The following is a 20,928-nucleotide window of genomic DNA, read 5'->3' as shown; positions in this document are numbered from 1 at the left end:
TCCTGATGATGGGACCTTCATAGCCCTGACCCAAGCCATGTAACAGGGATATTTGTATTCCCTTAGTATTTACAGATGCATGGAGGAATGAATACATTTAAAAACATTTTTTTTCCACACACACACACAAAATAATAATGGCCATTTTGACGGCAAGGTATTTTCTCATTGTGGTTTTAATTTGCACTTCAGAGGGGCAGTTGAAATATGGCCGTCTTTATATATGGCCACTATAAATATGGTTAGAAACAAAAGTTGTAATCACTAGACTAGGCCAGAGGAGTGAAAAGCAGCAGACTCGGTGGTGAACACCCTCTTAATTAATAATTGATAACCTGGTAACCTTTGGTGGAAAATCAGAGGGGTATAAAATCTTATTGTAGATTAAATAAAGGTCTGGCTATTTGTTTACCTGTCACGAAGAACTTACTGATCAAATAGCTGCATAAACGCTGAACGGAGGTACTTGGGATGGGAGCTCGTCTGACTCTGACACATTCAGAAGCAGTTTTGAGGTGTCCTCTCCAGGCTCATGTGCTCTTCAAGGGTCTTGGAGCACATCTATTAATAAAGCCCTGTCCTTATGGAGCTTGTGTTCTGGGGAGTTGGGTAGCGGAAGTGAATAGTTGACAAGCAACAAACAGAAAAAAAAATGCTAGAAAGTGTTATTGTTACAGAAACAAAAAGCCTTATGATGAGGACGTGGTTTCTGGTTACCATTCATAGGATCAGATGGCCTCAATGCAGGTTTTTTTTTGGCTGGGGCCAGGTTTGAACCTGCCACCTCCGGCATATGAGTCCAGCACCCTACTCCTTGAGCCATAGGCGCTCCCCCAGATGGCCTCACTGCAAAGGAGATATTTAAGCCAAGACTTGAGGTGCTGGTACTTACCTGTGTAACTTTGGAAGTCACTTAGGTGCCGAGGTTCTTAGCGCACTTAATGAATATTTGACTAATAACTTCCAAGTAATGCCCCCTTGCATCCTGAAGTGATCACCACGCAACACAGTTAAGAGCGTGGGTGCAGCAGCTGGCTTTACCTCCCTTGTTTAGCTCCTTTCATTCCATTCTCCCCTTTGCTTTAATCGCACTCTGGTGCCTTTAGTCAAAGGAAGGTCGTCTGCAGAGAAGGGAAGTCATATAATTTCACTGTAAAGCTCATCTCTTGATCCTCTTATTAGGTGTAGTGGTATAGTGCCAAACCAATGAGCGCCCAGTAGAGTCACGACAAGGAGTTAACTTCCATGTTTTTGTCAGGGCTGCTGAACCAGAAACCTGTGTGTCTGGGCTGGGTCTGGTTATCACCTTGGACTCTCATCATAGCCTGTCGAGATGGGCTGTGCCTTCCTTAAGCCCTTCATTTTTCAGAGAGGGAGTCTGAGGCAGAAACCCGAAGAAACCTGGGGGACGTCACACAGCCAGTGAGCAGCCAGTGGTGAGAGGGTGGGTCTCAGACTTTGCCCTGCCACATTCAGGAGGTCCACTGGGACCCTTCCCATATGCTGATTCTGGGGCATAGTTCTTAGAATCTGTTACCTTGAATGATGGGTAATTTGGCTCTTTATAAGAAAAATGATGACCTTTAGGACTTGTACTGTATTTTGCTTTTGTTGTTAAGCAGAGAACAGATAGGGAACTTTAAAACTTTGTTTTTGTCCCATTATAACTAAAGAATTACTTGTGTGTTTGGTACCTGAGATGGTGAACTTGACCTATAATCACTGTTGCTTGAAGTGAAAGTTGTAGAAACTTATGTGGCACCAGCAAATGTCATTCTGTGGTCCTGCCTCTCGAGTGCTCTGTGAGCTAGAGACGGAGATTAGCACATCTGTGTTTCCTTTGTTGTAAAACTGATTAATCCCAGTGCCTTTTACCCCCTCTTCATTAACCTCAGGGCAGAGCATCATACAGTGTCAAGGATTATGGTGTCAGGTTTTTTGTTGTTGTTGTATTTTTTTTTTTTTGAGACAGAGTCTCACTATGTCACCCTCAGTAGAGTGCAGTGGTGTTACAGCTCACAGCAACCTGTAACTCTTAGGCTTAAGCGATTCTCTTGCCTTTGCCTCCCAAGTAGCTGGGACTATAGGGTCCTGCCACAATGCCCGGCTGTTTTTTTGTTATTGTTGTCCTTGTCGTTTAGCAGGCCCTGGCCGGGTTTGAACCCACCAGCCATGGTGCATGTGGCAGGTGCCCTAACCACTGAGTTAGGGGCACTAAACTCAGTTTAGACCCAGGTCCAGGCCCTTACATGTTCTTATTTAACCACTCTGAATTTCAGTTTTCTCACCTGTAATTGGGGGAAAGTATGACTGTTTTGAGAGATATTTTGAGGTTTGAAGATATCACCTCTATGTTACTTGTCACAGGGGGGCAGCTGGAACGTGGTGGCTGCTGCTGCTGCTGTCCTCAGCGTCCTCGTGTCTCAGGTGTTCAGTGCTTAATGCTTGCCCGTTTTCCTTTCTCCTCGGTAGGATGCGAGCCCTGAGACTGTTCCTATCATGTTGGTAGGAAACAAGGCTGATCTTCGTGACACTGCTGCTGCAGAGGGACAAAAATGTGTTCCAGGATTCTTTGGAGAAAAACTGGCCATGGTAAGAGCGAGGGCGGGTCTGAGCAGGAAGAGAAGGCAGCAGTTTCATGGGCTCGGAGTCTGTGGTTTTCACTTCTGTCTACCTGTGCTTGGGAGGTTCTTTGATAAATCCCACCGTGTTTGATGGGGTATTGGTGCTTCTTACACAGGACTCCCACGACCCCCACCTTTCATGAGCATAAGTAATGAGCTAGGTAGGGGTTCAGCCCCTCTTGAAGGCAAAATAGTCATGATTGTTTCCCCTCTAAGTTTCTTTGACAAAGAGGAGCTGAAATACTCACCTTACCTCCTGCCTCTCACCCAGTTCCTGGACTCCTTCTCTAGCCCTGGAATCTAGGTGAAGGATAAAGAATGGTGTCCTGTTTTGAAAAGATGGGTTTGTGGCTCCAGAGGGTTACAGTGCCTAGGGGCAGAAGATGGTGCAGTGCCTCTGTCTCTCCTGGGCAGATGGGAATTGAGGACTTCTTTGTGCTTAGTTGGAATAGTCTAAAATTAACTTTTGGTCATGGATTTGTATACAGGGAGAAACATTAGAATATGACTATTTTTTTCTCCCACTGTTATTTATTTATTTATTTTTTGAGACAGAGTCTCCTTTTGTTGCTGTAGCATAGTGGCTCACTGCAACCTCAAACTCTTGGGCTCAAGTGATCCTCTTGCCTCAGCCTCCCAAGTAGCTGGGTCTACAGGTGCCTGTCACAACACTCAGCTATTTTTAGAGATGGAGTCTTGCTCTTACTCAGGCTGGTCTGGAACTCCTGAACTCAGGCAGTCCACCCAGGCTGGATTCCACAGTGCTAGGATTACAGGCGTAAGCCACTGGGCCCAGCCTTATCTGTCGTCTTGTCAGAATGCTTTACGGCCCTCTTATGACCCGTCTTCCTTGTACAAGCAACCAGATGCCCATGGGATGAAATAAGTTTGCCCCATAGCAGTCTGATCTGATGTTGTCTGTTATCAGTACCAGGAATGGACTACTGGGTAGCAGGTGAACTTTAAAGGGGGGTTTCAGTTCTACTAGTTTAAATGGGGGAAACTCTTTCCTGTTTTAAATCTTGGAACTGCAAACCTAATGGGATAAACTTCACAAGAAGGCAGTGAAGTGCCGGAGAGGTACATGCAACACCTAGTTTATTGCCTGCACCGTGTGAGAAGCACTTTTATCATGTGCTGGACAAAGGACAGAGGACAAAGCAGATGTTCCTTGTCCTCATATAGCTTACAGTCTGGGGAGATGGATGTTAAACTCATGTATCCCATGTGCCGAGCCGTCCTACACAGGCCTACACAGTCCTTTCGCCAGGTACTGGTTCTGTTCCCTGTCCGTGATTTCTTGGCATTGCCGGGGTTTGCCCCTTGGGCCTGTCGTGCCCTGTCCCCTCCTGCATCCTTAGATGCAGTCACTATTTCACCCCTTACCATCCTGCATATAGAAGTCAGCAACAGCACCAAGTGTTTCTGCTCCAAGTGCATCTGCTTTGTGATTCCAGAGTTTTTTCCATGGATTTGGGGGATCATGGAGGCTCTCCCCATTGCCTCTTCTCACTGTCCCTGCTCCTGAGCAAGCATCCTAGCCTCGCCTTGTCCCATGTGGGGTTGTTTAACCCACACCCAGGCCCATGGCAGATGTCCTTTAATAAGGGAACAAGTCTCCAGCTTGCCAGACCACAACACCCCAAAATAACTTGAGCCATTAGAATGGTGGCCAGTGCCGTGCAGGAAGAATACAGTGTGTGGTGAGGTTTTAGGATAGGAAGCCCTATGTTTTAGGGTTAGCTAAAAGAGACTTAATCTTACCTTCAAGGAAGGAGTATCTTAAAAATTGAAAAAGTAGGTAGGAGTCAGACTGATACAGGGGTTAGGGGGCAGAGGTGAACCTAGGTAATGAGAAGAGCACGTGCAAAGGTCCTGAGGTGGGAAGAGATTAGGGCACTGGGGAAACAGGAAGGCTGGGGTGACTGGGGCTCAGCAAGTGAGGAGAAAGGGTGGGGATGAGGCTGGAGGCCTGTCTGGGGCTACACCAAGCTGGGCCTGTTGGTGGTGGAAAAGCCATTGAAAGGTTTGAAGCAGGAGAGTTACATGATGAATGATTATATTCATAACCCCAGGGAGGCTGGATAAGGGAGGACCAGATAGTTTAATAGTTTGAGCGCCACGGAGGCTGCTGGATCCTGATGGGGCGAGGTGGTAGTGTGAGGGAGGGCATGTGCTAGCTGCTGGCCCAAAGGAAGCCTATTTTACATGGGCGTGTAATTCCTTCATGGTTACCTTAAGCGAGCATTTTTATCTCTCTCAAATTATTTGATAGTGAACATTTGGTAGTATGTGTGTGACTGTTGGAAATAAAAACCATAAAACGTGAAATTTTATATTTATGCAAAGTAAGTAAATCCTCCGACGAGGTAACTGTTCTTGGAATAGCCGGGCTCAAACTTATTTTTTGTTGTTGTTAGTATCGAAATTCAGTTTCTTAGCTCTCAAGCATTCATAGCATGCTCAACAGGAAAATATTTGTGTTTTATTTCATTGATTTTAAAAGCAAAAATTCCAAGAAACCAACTAAAGCCTTCATTTAATTGAGTATATTTCTTCTCTGCAGACCTACGGAGCATTATTCTGTGAAACAAGTGCCAAAGATGGATCCAACATTGTGGAAGCTGTGCTCCATCTTGCTCGGTAAAGTTTTGCCTTGTATTTGGGAAACAGGACGTAGTGTTGAACTTTTACCTACTTGGTGCTACGCCAACTTTTTTGACCATAATTTGTTGTTAAAATATACCTTGGAAAATGGTGTCTTGTCTTTCAGTCACGGTAGGAGGGACAATCCACATGGGTGTTACAAAAACCGGTAATGCTGCTGTGAACACGGGCAAAATAGCTTTACTGCCAAACAAAACAGATTCATCTGCGGTATAGTTGACATTTCTGCAGAATGTCACCACAAAGCTCATAGTTGACTTGTACCAATCATTTCCAGGAACCAGATTTTGAACATAAGAGACTATTATAAATACAGCTATCTACTCTGACATTTTCCTTGGTCAAAGAGGGTGGGGGAAAACCCTGCAAAGTAAACTGTGCATCTGGCCAGTTGGAAATGCTTTTTCAAAATTATTACCTAGGTAATTATTAAGCTGAGGCAGTGGCACCTACATTTTGGGGTGTAGATGAGCATGAAAATGGCATCATTAAAGCCGTTGGATGTAAACGTGTTTTAATCCTTGAAGTATTCTCAAGAAATAACCTTATCTGTTAACGTTTTCTCTTCTGCTTCGTTTTCTGCTACGAATGAAAAGGTGATTCTTTACTGGCCTAAAGGGATTAAATATAAGGGAAAAGGGGGGGAAATCAAAACATGCTTTAACAAAATTTCAGGACAGTGATCTTTAGTTGCAGAGAAAGTTGACACATAACTTTTGGCATGTCATTCTTTTTCTGATTATTTATAGGATTTTATAAGAATCTTAAGTTCAGCATGGTAATTGGACTCTGCTGCTAGGAAACATTGATAGTTGAAATACTTTGCAGTATCTTTGATACTGTTTTCTCATTAACAACCTGGTATTTGTAGTGCCTAATGGAATAGAATTCTATTAATAGGATGCTTGAATTAGGACCAGGGTGTAGATCTTTGCCCTCACTTTAGAGAATCAGGAAACAGATCCCAGGACTTCAGGTGGCCCACTTGGCATGAATTGGTGGCAGAGCTTGGCAGATGCCCTGGGCTTACATTCAGCATCTTGAAATATTTTCCACTCTGACATCAGTCCAAGAGAGATAACCACCTCTTGGGAATCATTTTTGTTTAAAAATAAAAACAATGCTAACTTTGAATGTGACCCAGAACAGGTATTTTTTTTTTTAATGACATTTTTTAAACATGTATTGATTCAACTGAATCACTTGGCCTTTTTGCCTGTGATTAGTCGAAGAATCATGGGCTAATACCCATGTCAAAAAAAGAGCCAGGGTAAAACCTTGATACATTGAGTCATGTAGTGATTTTGAAACACTTGTGGGTGCATAGGTAACACCAGCCATTCTGGCCAAAGAAGCTACATTCAGTAAAGAGGGTGGAATTCAGTGAAAGGCAGTCTTTGACTTACATGAAGATGGAGTCGTTGCTGAATTGGCGGGTGCTTTCACTTTTCCAGATGGTTGTATTTGTGTTTTATTAACATGAGGATGCCTGGATGGAAGGGAGGTAGCTGTTGGGGCATATGGTGTTAGGAAGGATGTGCAGGTCTTCAGAGCACCATGGGGCTGCCTTGGTCTTTGTCGGTGAGTGGAGCGCCCTAAAGGATGCTGTGGTCCCGGCTGCTGCCCAGCATATTGGAAGATCGTGGTGTCAGGAGACTTTAAGTCCATTCTCAGACCCAGCCCTGAGTACCTAGGGAGTCTTGAGCAAGTCTCTCTGTCTTACTTTTGGCAACTCTATTCTGTAAACAGGACAGGACTGAATAAAATGGTCCCCATGGCCCTTTCTAATTCTAACAGTCTGGGATTCTGCGTGTGATAACCTGTCCTCCACTGAATAATGTAATCACAACTTAATGCTCAGTTGTCTGATGGGGTCTTATTAAAGTTAAATGGCTCTGAAGTGCCCCAGTTTGACCCAGAGCGCAGAGTCTATCATAAAGATGGGCGAGGCCGTGACCTGCCTGCGCCTTTCTCCCCATCTGCTCCTGTACGGCTGTCAACCAGCCCTGTTGACGGTGTACCTTAGACACAGGCTCCTGCTTGTTTACTTAAAACAACTGGTATGCAAAGATATTTTGATAAGGAGGTCACTTCACCTGTGTAATGGGCAGGTCATAACTTTTTTTAGAAATCTGACAAGCTTTTCGTGAATCACTTATCATAGAGTTGTTTTTTTTTTTTAATTCTTATTGCATTATGTCCTGGTTGGGGCCTCTGGTGATATTAGTGATAGGCGAAATATAAAAATTATAAATAAAGCACATCTGGGAAGACTTTAACTGCTTTACACTCTGCCTTCAGATTTGCTGGTCATAATACCCCAGTCTCAAATGGAAACATTACAGTCTCACAGATGAATGTATCATTTTTTAAATGCAAACTTTAGAAAGTTATGTGTGATGCAAAACATGTAGGCTGACACTTTCCATCTCTTAAGGCGATCCCTGCATCGTTAGTCCAGAAGAATGTATGAGTTTGCACTGTGGGAAACAGTTTGTTTTTGAAGGGAGGCCATAAATGTTTTGTTAACAACCTGAATGACTCTGCTTTTTCTTGGAAAACCTCTCAATCCCAGAAAAAGTTTCTCCTAGAAATGCAATTTCCCTGTAGTGCTGAGACGTCTTCTTTCACAGCCAGGGCCCCATTAGTAAGTAAATTTGCCATCACTGCCAACACTGGAACCGGCTTTAACATTTTGCGATAGAGTCAAGTTCAACGGGCATATTTGATTGACCAATGACTTGAAATTGGGGAAAAACAGAAAAAGCTCAAGCTGATGTATTAGTTTAGCATAACTGCTGAACCCTTTGGGCATAAATTTACCCAGAAGATGCATAAAATGCAATTGTTAAGCGGATGGTAGTTTTTAGGTGACTTAATTTTCCCAGCCTTAAGTCTGCTTTTGATATTTGGAATTGTATTTCTAATTTTCTTTAAAGTGGAGCATGCCAGTATTTCCTGGCAGATTGAAGACACAAAGCTAGATGAAAGATGGGGGTTATAATATATTTCCTTAGTATTTGCTTTCAGTTTTAATACTGTCGGCATTGTAAGTACCTAGTGTGTGGATAGCCCCATATTAGGGTCAATGGAGATATTATATCAAGGGAATGAAAGACAGGCCTTGCAACTTAACATTTGAGGAGAAAAAAATAACAATGTATGACCAGGAAACCAATGGGAATGTAGCTAATAGAGGCCATTGGTCCTCCCAGAAGGGAGAGATGTGAGTTGTTCTGTGAGGATGCTATGATTATTATATCCATTTTAAAATAGGAAAATTGGGAATTAGAATGCTGATCAGTTTGCTCAAAGTGACACAGCTAAGCAGGCAGCAACGTGAGGACTCTACTGCTACCCCACATCACTAGCTTGCCACTTACATGTTGGTAGTCTCAGAGTTCCGTGCTGCTCTCTCTCTGGCTTCCGTCCCCACGGCTTCTGGAACCATGCTAGCTGGTGGCTTCCAGTTTCAGTATTTTTAACCCCCACCTATTTAAAAAATTCCATTAGCATATTCTGAACCACCAACTGGAAATCCCACAGGTATAATGACTACATACCCACAGCCTAACGTGTTAATGTTTCTTTACAGGAATCTACCAAAATGATAATTAAAAAATAGTCACCTGGAGCCAATCTTGAGTGCTTTCCCCTCTCACGTCATTCCCCATCTCCAGTAGCTCCAGGGCCCTGTTGATGCAGTGACCTCTCTGTCTATCTTGAATCCATGCATCTCTCTGTGTCTGTCTCTCTCTCTGTCTCTCTGTCCTTCTCTGTTTAGTTCAGGCCTCAGAATTTCCTGCCTGGGTTAGCGTAGGGGTTTCTGCCTGACAATTTCTCCAATATCCATTCATTCTCCGCTCTTCAATCAGAGAAATCATACAAAAAATCCAATTAATATTTACTGTTTTGCTTACAATCCCACATTGGTGTCCTTCCTACAACATAAATCTAGCCTCCTCAGCATGGGGCTAATACTCCTTCACAGCTTGACTTCACCTACCTTTCTGATTTTATTTTCTTTTTTCTCAAATGAATGAAAATCTGTAGACACAGTGCAAGGTCGTGGTGCCCAGAGACGAGACTAAAGTGGAGATGTTCAGGCCGGGTTTATTGAAAGGAGAGGGTGATCCATCTGGGCAGTGCAAAGTGTGTCTGCACTGGGCCAGTTGAGACCCTTTTCATAGAGCTGTAGTGGGTAGGCAAACTCTATAGCTTCCCAGAAAGATAGGGTCTTTGGAGCAAACTTTTGGGGTGTGGGCAGCCCAATCCTGTGTCTCCTTTGTCTTAGGAGGAGAGGAGGGAAGGAGGGGTTGGGGAAAGGGTTTGTGTGTGGCTGCATTAGGCCCTCTATCACACAGCAAGTTTTGTGTCTAGTCATGGCCAAGGTTTTTATGCTTCTGCCTTTATGCATGCTGTTCCCTACACCTGTGATCTCCTTTCTTCATTGGCTGCAGTTGAGTTCTTATTCTTCCAAAGAGTCCATCCAATGTCAAAGTCTCCAGGAAGCCTGCAACACACACACATGTGTTAAGAGCTCCCCTGTGACTTTGCAAATATTTATTGAGACTTCTGTCTTTCCCTCAAAGCTCACAGGGGGAGGATCCCAGAACCTGGCCTAAACTGGACAGTTTTTGAGTGACAAAATAACCAAGAGACCAAGATTTTGCTTTTGAAAGTTATACTAATTTTCTCTTACCACTTTAACATATGCCCACACTAGTAGCAGCTTAAACAATGCACATTTATTATCTGACAGTTCTAGAGGTCACTTTAGTGAGACTTACTGGGGGTTACAGGGTGAATTATATCTCTTCTTTCTCTTCTTAAGTCTTTGTTTCCTTGTCTGTCATACTCCCATGTCACCTGCCAGTGCTGTGTATACATGTAGGGGGCAATGTTACATAAGAAAAACATGAAAATGTGTATCATCAGTTTTAAAATATCTCATTGATGATATTTTTTATTGCTTACATGGTGAAACGATAAAGGTTTTGCTATACTTAATATTGTAAGTAAAATATATTAATAAAATTATTTTCACCTATTGCCTTTTGTATTTTTTTTATTCTGGCTCCTAACAAACTTAAAAGGAAATGTGTGGATCACATTATATTTCTATTGAGTGACGTCACTCTACTGGAAATGTACAGTTTCCCAATAGCTTCATTTGAAATAGCAACTATTTTATATTTCTCACAGTTACCAGAGTTGGCTGGATCTGAGCTGGAAGCTTTCTTGACTGCCTTTGCTTGGGGTGTTATTGTGTGTTTGCCGTCAGCTGGCCACTGATGCCATGGCTTGGGTTTAGGTGTCGGCCACCAGGGTGCTCCCTCACATGGCTCCTTTCCATGTGGCCACCCTGGTGGCTTCTCTCCACTGAGGAACCCAGAGCTTCTTAAATGGCAGCCCAAGACTTTAAGGAGAAGGAGGCTGAAGCCTCTAGACATTATAAACACTTGGAGTTGGAAGTTGCAGGCACCGTTTTTTCTGTATTCTATTGGTCAAAGCAGGTAGAGAGCCATCCTTCGTGATGGGGGAGCTGAGCATGGACAAGGAAGGGCAGAATTGTGTGGGAACGAGCCTCTGTGCTCATCTTCCCCACTTAGCTTGTCTGAGGCAAGATTTCAGAGATCTCACTTTTCACAGGCTTCCTGGAGTCTACCCTTGGAAGATACTGCTCTGAGGAACTTTATTGAGATCTTGGAGAATAAGACATTTTATGTTAGTGTTGCCTCTAGCAGTTAACTTTAAAAGAAATTTAGGATAAGGTGAAAGGATGGTTTTAACTATTCATTGTTACCTTCATGATCATGTGTGATTAAAAGATGGTTACAAAACCACTTGGCTTTTGTGAAGATCTGCAAGCCTTACTGCGACCTGGATACCAGGTTCCAGAGTCTTAAGGAGCAAGCTTTCCTGTGGCAGACTGTACAGCATCCCAGAGCCTCAGGAGAGAACCAGGGGAGGGGTGTGTGTATGGCCTGGTGGTCAGAATACAGGTGTCCCAACCAGCCCACATGGTTTGAATGCCACTCCTCCACTCAGGAGGACCACTTGTGACCTCAGGGAAATTTCTTAACCTCTTTTTGCCTTCATTTCCATATGTATGTGTGTATATAATATATATGTATATATATGTATATTTCCATATATATTATATATATAATGGGGCACAACAAATTTATATGGTTCTTGTGAAAATTAAATAAATCAATACCTATAAAGCATTTAGAATGTCTAGATGAGTGTTTTTCAACCTTTCTAATCCCATAACACCCTTGAATCTATAGTCACGACACACTCAGTTATGTTGATCAAAAAAAAAAAGAGTAAAAAAAAGAATATACTTATTGTGTTTCGAAAAATACTTTAATTAATGATCTCAAAAATTTTTCATGGTACTCCTAAAGTCCTCTCATGGCACACTGTTTGAAAATCACTGGTCTAGGTGGCCCGTGTAAACACTCAGCATTGCAATATTTATTTCTACAGAATCATCTATGGCTTGGTTTGTACCTTAGTAATCCTCTCTCTCTCCCTTTCTCTCTCTCTCTGTCTCCCTACACCCTCCCTCCAGAGAAGTGAAAAAAAGAACAGATGAGGACGACAGCAGATCCATTACCAATCTGACTGGGACCAGTTCCAGAAAGTCAACACAGATGAAGAACTGTTGCAATAGCTAAATTCCGAACATCTTTGGCCTGTGAAGCCTTCATTTCCCAACCACTGACTTTGGGTGGCTTGCTAGAATGGTGCATCCTACTGAAACTGTCAGATGGCGAGTTGTGGAGTGGGAAATCCAGACTGTTTCCTCTGGTCCTCCCAGAACCTCAGCTCTTTTTTGCTGTGTCTCTAAGAGCGACTTGGGCCCTCTGGCGGAATAGATGTATCATGTAACTGTTTTTGAAGTGGTAGAAAAAAAAATCACATACTCCATAAAGCTACCGAAGAAACTTGCTGACATGATTGGATTCATGTGCTGATGTTGTAGATCACCTAAGACAACGTTTACGTAAAATATTTCGTATTGGAGTCCTAGTGAAAGGGAGTTTTCATCCTAGCTTTGTTGTTAACTAGCTTTGTGATCTTAGCCATGTCACCAGCCCATGTCAGATCTGTTTCCTCACTTATAAACCAGCAACTTGGCCTGGCAGGACTTGGCATCTGTCAGATCCTGCAGTACTCTGAGTGGAGTGGGGCAGGGGAGTTGGGGGACTGCAAGGACCAATGACCCATAGTTAATAAGGACTCTGGCTATTCTTGCTTTTTTAATATTGGGGTATTGATTTTTATCACTTCTGCAGTAAGAACAGAATTTGAGAAAAAATGGAAATAGAATACTCTATTTTTATAAAGAAAACATTTGAGACGAAAATAGTTATTTATATATAAAAGAACGTATTTCATCATCTCAGAAGACTTACATAATCTATGGTTTAAATATAGTGCTAAAAATTCTAATGAAAATATACAAAACCACATACTACTGAAAGTCCAATGCCCAGGAAAGTTGTCACTCAAGGCTTAAAAAACAAAATACACCCGTGAGTGGCTGCCGGGGGCTGGGGAAAGAGGGGAACTGGAATGGCTGCTGATGGGTATGTGGTTTCTTTGGGGGGTGTGGACAATGTTCTGGAATTCAAATAGTGGTGATGGTTGCACAACTTTTTGAATATACTGAGAACCACTAAATTACATTCTTTGAAAGGGTGAATTTTACAGTATGTGAATTGTTATCTTGTTAAAAATGGTACTGGCACTTAGAATGATTTAACATTTTGCCAAATAAAAATGTTCATGCTTCTTTGAAACCTTCCCATGGTTGAAAGCATAATCTGTAATACAGTGCAAATCCCCTCACTCCCTAGGTGTGAGCATTAACTTTCTTAAATAATGAGCAAAGAAAAAAAATGCTGTATGTAGTTTTGGAAAATAATGCCTTGAAAAGAGGAATTCCATTAAGAAAGGTTGGTCTTCCTTTCCTTCTAGAACCTGCAGTGCCTCCCCAGACTTCCCTCCTGTAATGTGTCTAAGAACCAAAGGAGTCAACACCTGTCCCCAGGGCAGGCCAGTGAGGACTGGCTTTCAGTGGCCTGAACCAATTAAGTTATGCAACAAGAGATTTGAACTTGCCTTGGTTCAGCCACTAGGTACAGACCCCAAGCAACTTGCTGAAAAACTTAAATTACAGCTGTTATTTGTTCTATTATATAAGCTAAAAACATTTTTTGTTGAATTAAAATAATTCTATATTTTTTTCTGTTTATGATTTTTGTGATTAAACGTTAAACTTCCCAAGCTTCTTTTTAAAAATGGAAATGACCTGCTATGTTACATAGGAAGATTATAAATAACTACAGCATCATTAAATTTTGAAAAACATGCCTTCTTCTATTGAAGATATCTAATATTTTTACTGGAAGTTTGGATCTAGCCTCCATATTTCTACCTTGAATTCCTATTTCATGTTTCATAGTTTTTGGTCCCAGAAAAGAAAAAAAAAAAAAAAGATTACCTTTCTGATCAAAGAGAGTGCCTCGTTCATGGAGAATTGTCCACATAAATGGGGACAGAGGGATATTACATTTGTGGAACGGTGAAACAAAAGTTGTGCCATTACTGTTTGCCTCAGTGTCATCTCTTGAGCCCACATGAGATTGGACTTGATATATGTGTTTTGATATCTGGGACACATGTTTGAGTTTTGGTGCATTTGCACAAAACTGCGTTAGTATGTGTGTTGTGTTGCCTTTATTTATTTCCTCCAAAGTATCTCTTTATATTTATCTTATAATCTGTAAATAAGAATATACCTTTAATACAGAAGTATTATGTTGGTCTTTGCCTCTGGATCGGACTGTCAGTACACCCACGTTGATTAGAAATTACACATGTGCCTTTGGTAGACAAGCTGATCATCTTTCATTATTTGAGCCCAGATAAATATTGTGGTAACATAATCCAAATTAGAGATTTAGAGCTCTGGTTAGCAATCTTGTTTAAAGAAAAGCTCCTTAATCAAATTTAAAGTGTATGTTCAGTAAGGACAAAAATATTAATGTTTTTAACTTGAGCTTCATTTGATACATTTGCATATTCCTAGGGACGTTACCTTTCTATTTTTCCTTTGAAAGTTTTTAAAGTCACAATTGTACTGCCATCTTTTTTTTTAATATATCCTGATATGTTGGAAAATATTTTAATTTCATTGTGGAAAATAATGTTGGATAGGAAGACATTTTTCACTATTAACCTTCAGCCCCGTGCATTTTCATAATTTATTTTTCCACTTACTGCTTTCTATAACATGTGTGACATTTGATTATTTAATGCCGGATATAATTTGCATAAACCCAGTCGTGCAACCCTCCTGCCGAAGATAAAATTGAGGTTAAAGATAAAGATTTATTTTCATATTTGTAGAGTGATCAGCTTCAGAGTGATGGTTTTTGTGGGCTTTTATTGTATGTGTGCACAAGAAATTTCACATGTATATATTAAGTAGGCCTCTGAGGATTGAATAATTGTTTTATGATTTTGATTTATACAGCTTACATTTTCATAGTATGGGCCACATTTCGTTTATACTGTTTATTTCTCTTCAAACCATTAATAATTATACCATAAAGTGTAATTTTTATTGCAGTGCGAATGTCTGAGGAACTACAAATATTGTCTGTGTTGTAAATTCAATAAAGCTTGCTTCCTTTGGCCTTTTGGGGGTTTCCTTCAGCTCTACTACAGATATCCCTGAGGTAATTTTAATTCTAAGATGTGTCTGCTTAGAACCATACCTCTGAAACACTTGTCTTTTCTGGACGTGGCAAGCTGCCTGGTGGGGAAAAAGAATGCCTGCCTGGTGTGCCATGCTGTGGCTCAGTCGTGCTGGCCAACAGGGCCACAGTAGACCCGTGTGGGTCATGGCAGCCAGGAATGGTGAGGCTTCTGTAGAAGAGTGCCCTGGCCATCCTCGTGGCCTCTGAGGGGCCAGTTCCTTTCTTTGACACTCACCCCTTTCCCTTTGCTCCCATATTGTCTAGCTGACTCCTCCAGAAGTTTTCCCTGAACCCTCTCCCAAAAACTAGGGTGAGGCTGCCTGCTTCTACTTCTGTACTACTACTACTACTTTTAAAATTTATGGACATCACTGTTGCCCTTACACTTGTTACCTAGACAGATGCTCCAGGCCCTTACCCACTGTATCTACTGCTACCTCCCTCCTGTGCTGCATAGTGCTGGGTACTTGAAGAGGACTAATGATTGAATGGATGATCAGAGAATTACCTGGTTAAATAAGGTGGGCTTTGCAAAGAGTTACTGCAGACACCACATGCACACACACAGTCTATACAAAAATAATAATGGACTGTATAAATAAAAGGCAGCCTATTTTAATCGGTGTGAACTCCACAGCCAAGCGGCGTGGGTCTGAACCTGGCCTCAGATCTACTAGTCTGAGGGACTTAACCTTTGGGAGCTCCAGCTTCTTTATTTGTAAAGTAGGATGATAACAGTACTCCTTTCTCATGGAGTTGTTCTGAGGACTAAATAGGTTAATGTATATAAAGGGCTTGGAATGTTGCATGACACTTTGTTCACCTGAATTAAAAAAAAAAAAAGTTTTAAAGCCCTGTTGATTGCACTGGTTTTGTTCAGAACCCTGGGAACTGCCTTCAGTGAGTAATAACTCCAGAGATTTGCCAGAAAACAGGGAGGATGAGGCATAGTGGAGGGTTCTTTCCTATATACATTCTGGGTATTTCAGTAGACACAAACTTGGAGAATGATACAGGATAGGATATTGTGTACAATGGATTAAAAGAGAAGGAAAAAATTGAGAGAAAAACAGGGGTCAGAGCCTGAAACATAGCATGGAAAAATGTGAATGGAATCATGAGAGGGGTAGGATATCCATTAATTATGGTGGATGGAATCAAGTTATGGAAAGGATAAAGAAAATACTGAGTTCTGACTGGGACTTTGAATCTAAGTGACAGTAAAAGTGGTAAGGAGGGTGGAATGAAGGAATTCTCTCAATAAATGGAAACTGATTTTTATGCTGTGACAAGTAGCCTCTTGACAAAGATCTCCCATGGATGTGTTAGGCAGTTAGCTAAACATGAGCCAAGTGGATGATGGATATAGTTAGGCTTTTTTGGATTGGTTTGGGTCAGGCTGCCCTGGGCTGTTATGGGAATAAGGCTGATTAAGAACTTGGGGGTGGGTTGTTTTGAAAACAGAATTAAGACCCTGGGAGACTTTCAAGAAGCAGTTGATACTCCTCAAAGTTGTGTATAAGATGCAAAACTGCATTTTCCATGGAGCCTGCAGTCACTAGGACCGGGCCCAGCTTGCTGTGCAAATCGTTGGTTAATAAACTTTCTTTTGCTTAGTAAAATTTTAGCTGTTCTTTTCAATTATTTCAGCAACTATGTCGAACCACTGTGCTTCTCTACCAGATATATCCCAAATTCCATGAGTTGGGAATGAATCCCCAGGAAAGCGTATTATTTTGTAAGGTTTAAAATTTAAAAAAATTTTTTTTTCTTCCAGATATGGATGTTAAAATGTTTTCATAGCTAAAAATGGAAAAAGGATGTAAAAAATACTTCAATTTAAAATGATAAGGTAAGTTAAATTTTCCTATGCAAATTCTAGGAATGCTCATTCTCTTCCTTTTTCTGCATTTTTCATATCTGTGTATCAGATTTATTTGTGAATTTATATTTCTTAATTTTCTGTAGCATGGCCATTTAGCTGGAAGGCCCTTTAACTTGTGACCTTTCCAGTTGGAAGTTTATGACCCATCTTTCATAACATTTGACTTAGGCTTTCACAGAGGTCCTCATTATCCACAGGATGTTGGCTTTCTGAATATTCTTTCAGTCCAAGTTTGTGGACACCTTCCCACTGCTGTGCAGTGGGGTAGAACTTGGGAACTGGATAAATACTCTTTCAAGGAGAGTCTTAGGAGTAGTTCCGGTATGATTTTAAGGTTAAACCTAATGCTCTCTGAATTGCCACAAATCCCTCTTTTTGCTTAATCATTCATGAAACAAATATTTTACCCTTTAGATAAAATCCAAAATCTTCTTAACATGATGGTTAAGGCTCTCTGTAATTTGGCACCTACCTGTTCACTGTCAATATTTATTGAGTCCAACTATCCTCAGTGCTTTCTTGACAGTGGAGATAAGTGGTAGCTAAGATAGACCGTCAGATTACATTCTGGTCAAGGGTGACAACAGACTTGTAAACAAATAGAGAAAGTTCACATTACATTCTGCCGCCTCCCACATTACTCTACAGTGGGACCCAGTTCCTCAGATGCGCCATGCTCTCTCTAACTTACATATTTTGAATTTGCCTATGTTTTTAATACCTACAGGCAAATGGATCTAGGGAAAAGCATTTTAAATTTCTTGATTAATAACCAAGGAATCAGATAATTAAGATTATTAGACTCTGCAGTAGTCATTTGTCACTTTTTCTAGCTGCATCCAACACCCCTTTTGTTTTAGGGGGGAAATCTCACACTACTGCGTGTTAGTGGGGATCCAAACTCTGCATCTCACTGGAGAAGCTGAAAGGAGCAAATATTGCCTCTTACTTTCCCTAAAACCTAGATTTTGTGCAGCCCATCCGTGCACCAGGCACCCTATCTAAAGGACTGAAGCAAACTTGGGGGCCAGTTACCAAAGCATTCACAGAACAGTGCAGTGGCAGACTGCAGCAGTGGTTACCACCTTGACTGGACCACAGACTCTCTGAGGATGAACAGTATTCCCTCGGACTCTGCTTATTATCTGTAACCCACACTCAATTCTGGAGCCTTTCCACTGGTTCTATGTGTTACCCAATAGTTTCTGGATAAGGTCATTTCTGCTAATATTCAAAAGTAAAACAAAGAACGGAAAATGACAATGAATCCGTTAGCATTTGTTTATATATGACATCTTCTAGTTTCAGTATCAAAAAGCCAGAAAAGTTAGTATGTTATATATATATTTTATGCCTTCTTTTTCTACTTGATCTGTATTATTTTCCTGTCACTGGGCTAACACACTACCACAAACAGTATAAATTTATCTTACAGTTCTGCAGGACAGGAGTACAAATATGGGTTTGATGGGCTAAAATCAAGGTGTCCTGAGGATGGCACATTCTTTCTAGAGGTTCTATGGGAGAATCCATTTCTTGTCTTTTTCAACTTCTAGTGGCCAACTGCATTCTTTGGCACATGGCCCCTTCTGGCAATGGCATCATTTCAGCTCTGGCTTCCGTCCTCATGTCTCCTCCTACTGTGACATTTCTGCCTCCCTTTTTCTCTTATAAAGAAGCTAGTTCCTACATTGAGATCACTCGAATAACCCAGGTGAATCTTTCCATCTTAAGATCCTTAATTACTTCTGCAGAGTCCCTTTTGACAGTAAGGTAACATATTCAGAGTTTAGGAGATTAGTACTTTGGGAACCCATTATTCTGTCTGTTGCAACATCCATAATAATTCTATACCATTATCTTTTTTCTTTTCATAATTTCCAAGTTACTGGGTGGTTTAAATTTACAAAAGAAAGAACAATCTTTGTTTTTAATGGTTTCTCTTGTAATATTCTCATTTTTGAAAACCTAAATAAATACACAGCCAAAATCTATGAGATGTGTTGGTGATTTTATAAAATTCCCAAATGTCCTTTGAGAGCTGGAAATGAGCAACTGTCATTTCAAAAATTATTTATGGCTGGCAGTGGCTCACAACTGTAATCCTAGCACTGTGGGAGGGCAATGTGGGTGGATTACCTGAGCTCACCAGTTGGAGAACAGCCTGAGCTAGAGCAAGGCTAGGTAAGAGAGTGAGACTCTGTCTCAAAACAAAAGCAAGAAGACAAAACCAAATATTATTTATCTAAATGACACAATGTGACATTGAGCTGAGTTGGCCACCTCCTAACCATTTATGTAATTCTGATTAGAGAGAGAGTTCGTTGAAAGGCTGGGCAGAAATTAAAACAAAGGGAATGCTTCTATTCTTGAAGAACTTACCAGTTAGTTGACGAGATCGCAAAAGAGGCCATCTTCTTATAAATGGGAGAAAACGCAGCCATTAATTAACTCCAGCTGCACAGCAAGTGGGAGAACGTGGGTTTCCAAGGATTTCTCCCCCAGCCACTGGGCTGTCTAGTCCGTGCTTCTCCATGTTTTAGAAGCTGTTTAAATGACCATAAACATATATGGCCTTTTGAGGGTTTTATAGCTCCTGAGTTTTTAGAGTCAATGGGATTTCAGTTGGAGCACTTGGTAAGTACACAGATGAATAATGAAAAATTTCCATCCAGGCATGAGCTACTGACCATGTGCAGACGGTGAGTCAGAAATCCACCAGAGTGCATGAATAGAGTCAGACTCGTAGGCAGATCACATTCTGGCAAGACATACATAAAGCGTACATTTCTTATTGTAGACAGCAAAGCTTGTATTTATTTCCTATGTGTTTACTGTGTCAAACAAGTTTTTCACAGGTTTTTTCATGTCATCCTTGCAGTAATTCCTGTTTTAACGTATGAGGTAACAGTCTTAGCCAAGTTGAATGTCTTAGCTAAATAGATTCAGGGCCTGAATGACAGGGCTGAGACTCAAACCTAGGTGTGGTGGAGTCTTTACAGCATCTTGCCTCACCTGGTGTGTGTCTTTAAATCATCTAAATTTTAAGTCTTAGTGTTCTTGAAGAAGAAAATATCTCATGACTTAAAGATTCTAACGTGTATTGAAAAAAATAGGAAACATCTTCTCTATTGTCCTAACTCACTGAACTGAAGTGCCTAAAAGGAATGGTGGGTAATGTTCTGTTTCAAATTCAAGGCAACCATCTCTATGGCCTTTTCTCTGTGACAGACCAGAACTCTTTTAATCCTTCTTGTAGACAGACTATAATTTCTGTAGACTTTTTTCCCATTGGTCTTGTATACTAGACATTCTCAGGCTCTCCGAAGTACTAATTCTTGACTTCCTAACTTAATGAGGATGGAGGAAACCCTCTCATCTCCATGGACTTAGTCCAGTGAGTGGAAACCCAGGAGAGGATTACTCAGTGGCAGTACTGAAAGGGGGGATAAAGGTCATCCAAGTGCTTTGTTTTTAATTGATGAAGAAACGAGTAATCAGGCATAATCTGCTATCCCTGATCTCAGAGCTGGGCCCACCGGCCAGGTCCTCAGGCCAACAGTTAGGGCACCACGTTTCCTCCTGTTCTGCAGGCCTGGGAACTGAGTGTGGGCTTGCTTTCTTCCTCTTCTCTCTTTTGTTTTTTTCTTTTGTTCTCTCTTTCTTTCCCCTTCCTCCCTCCTTTCCTTCCTTCCTTCCAGTATGCCTTTTTTTTTTTTTCATTACGTTCTGTTGCGGATTGAATTGTGTTCCCTCAAAATATATGTTTAAACCCTACACCTCAATACTAGTCAATGTGACTTAATTTGGAGATAGAGTCTTTGAAGACATACTCAAATTAAGATGAGGTCGTATTCGTTCGACTCATGTGGGCCCTGATCCAATATTGCTTGGTGTCCTTGCAAGAAGGGAAGACAGAGAAACTTACACAGGGAGGACACCATGCCACAGACTGGAGTGATGTGTCCTT

At 41.3% G+C, this 20,928-nt stretch overlaps 1 protein-coding gene across 1 annotated transcript in view; it reads left to right on the top strand.

The window, feature by feature from the left end:
- The window catches only part of RASEF (RAS and EF-hand domain containing), a 73,464-nt gene extending 61,282 nt beyond the window's left edge, over window positions 1–12,182 (top strand). Inside the window, exons 15-17 of the mRNA XM_003782973.1 lie at window positions 2,473–2,592; window positions 5,191–5,267; window positions 11,875–12,182. Of these exons, the coding sequence (XP_003783021.1) occupies window positions 2,473–2,592; window positions 5,191–5,267; window positions 11,875–11,980 (303 nt within the window). The 3' untranslated portion in view covers window positions 11,981–12,182. The remainder of the gene's footprint in view (window positions 1–2,472; window positions 2,593–5,190; window positions 5,268–11,874) is intronic.
- Window positions 12,183–20,928: the final 8,746 nt, after the last annotated feature.

This window comes from Otolemur garnettii, unplaced genomic scaffold (genome assembly GCF_000181295.1).
Source record: "Otolemur garnettii isolate 467f Iridium unplaced genomic scaffold, OtoGar3 scaffold00006, whole genome shotgun sequence".
Lineage (NCBI taxonomy): Eukaryota > Metazoa > Chordata > Mammalia > Primates > Galagidae > Otolemur > Otolemur garnettii.
Note: the sequence above shows the minus strand (reverse complement) of the source record. Positions and strands in the feature narration are given on the sequence as shown.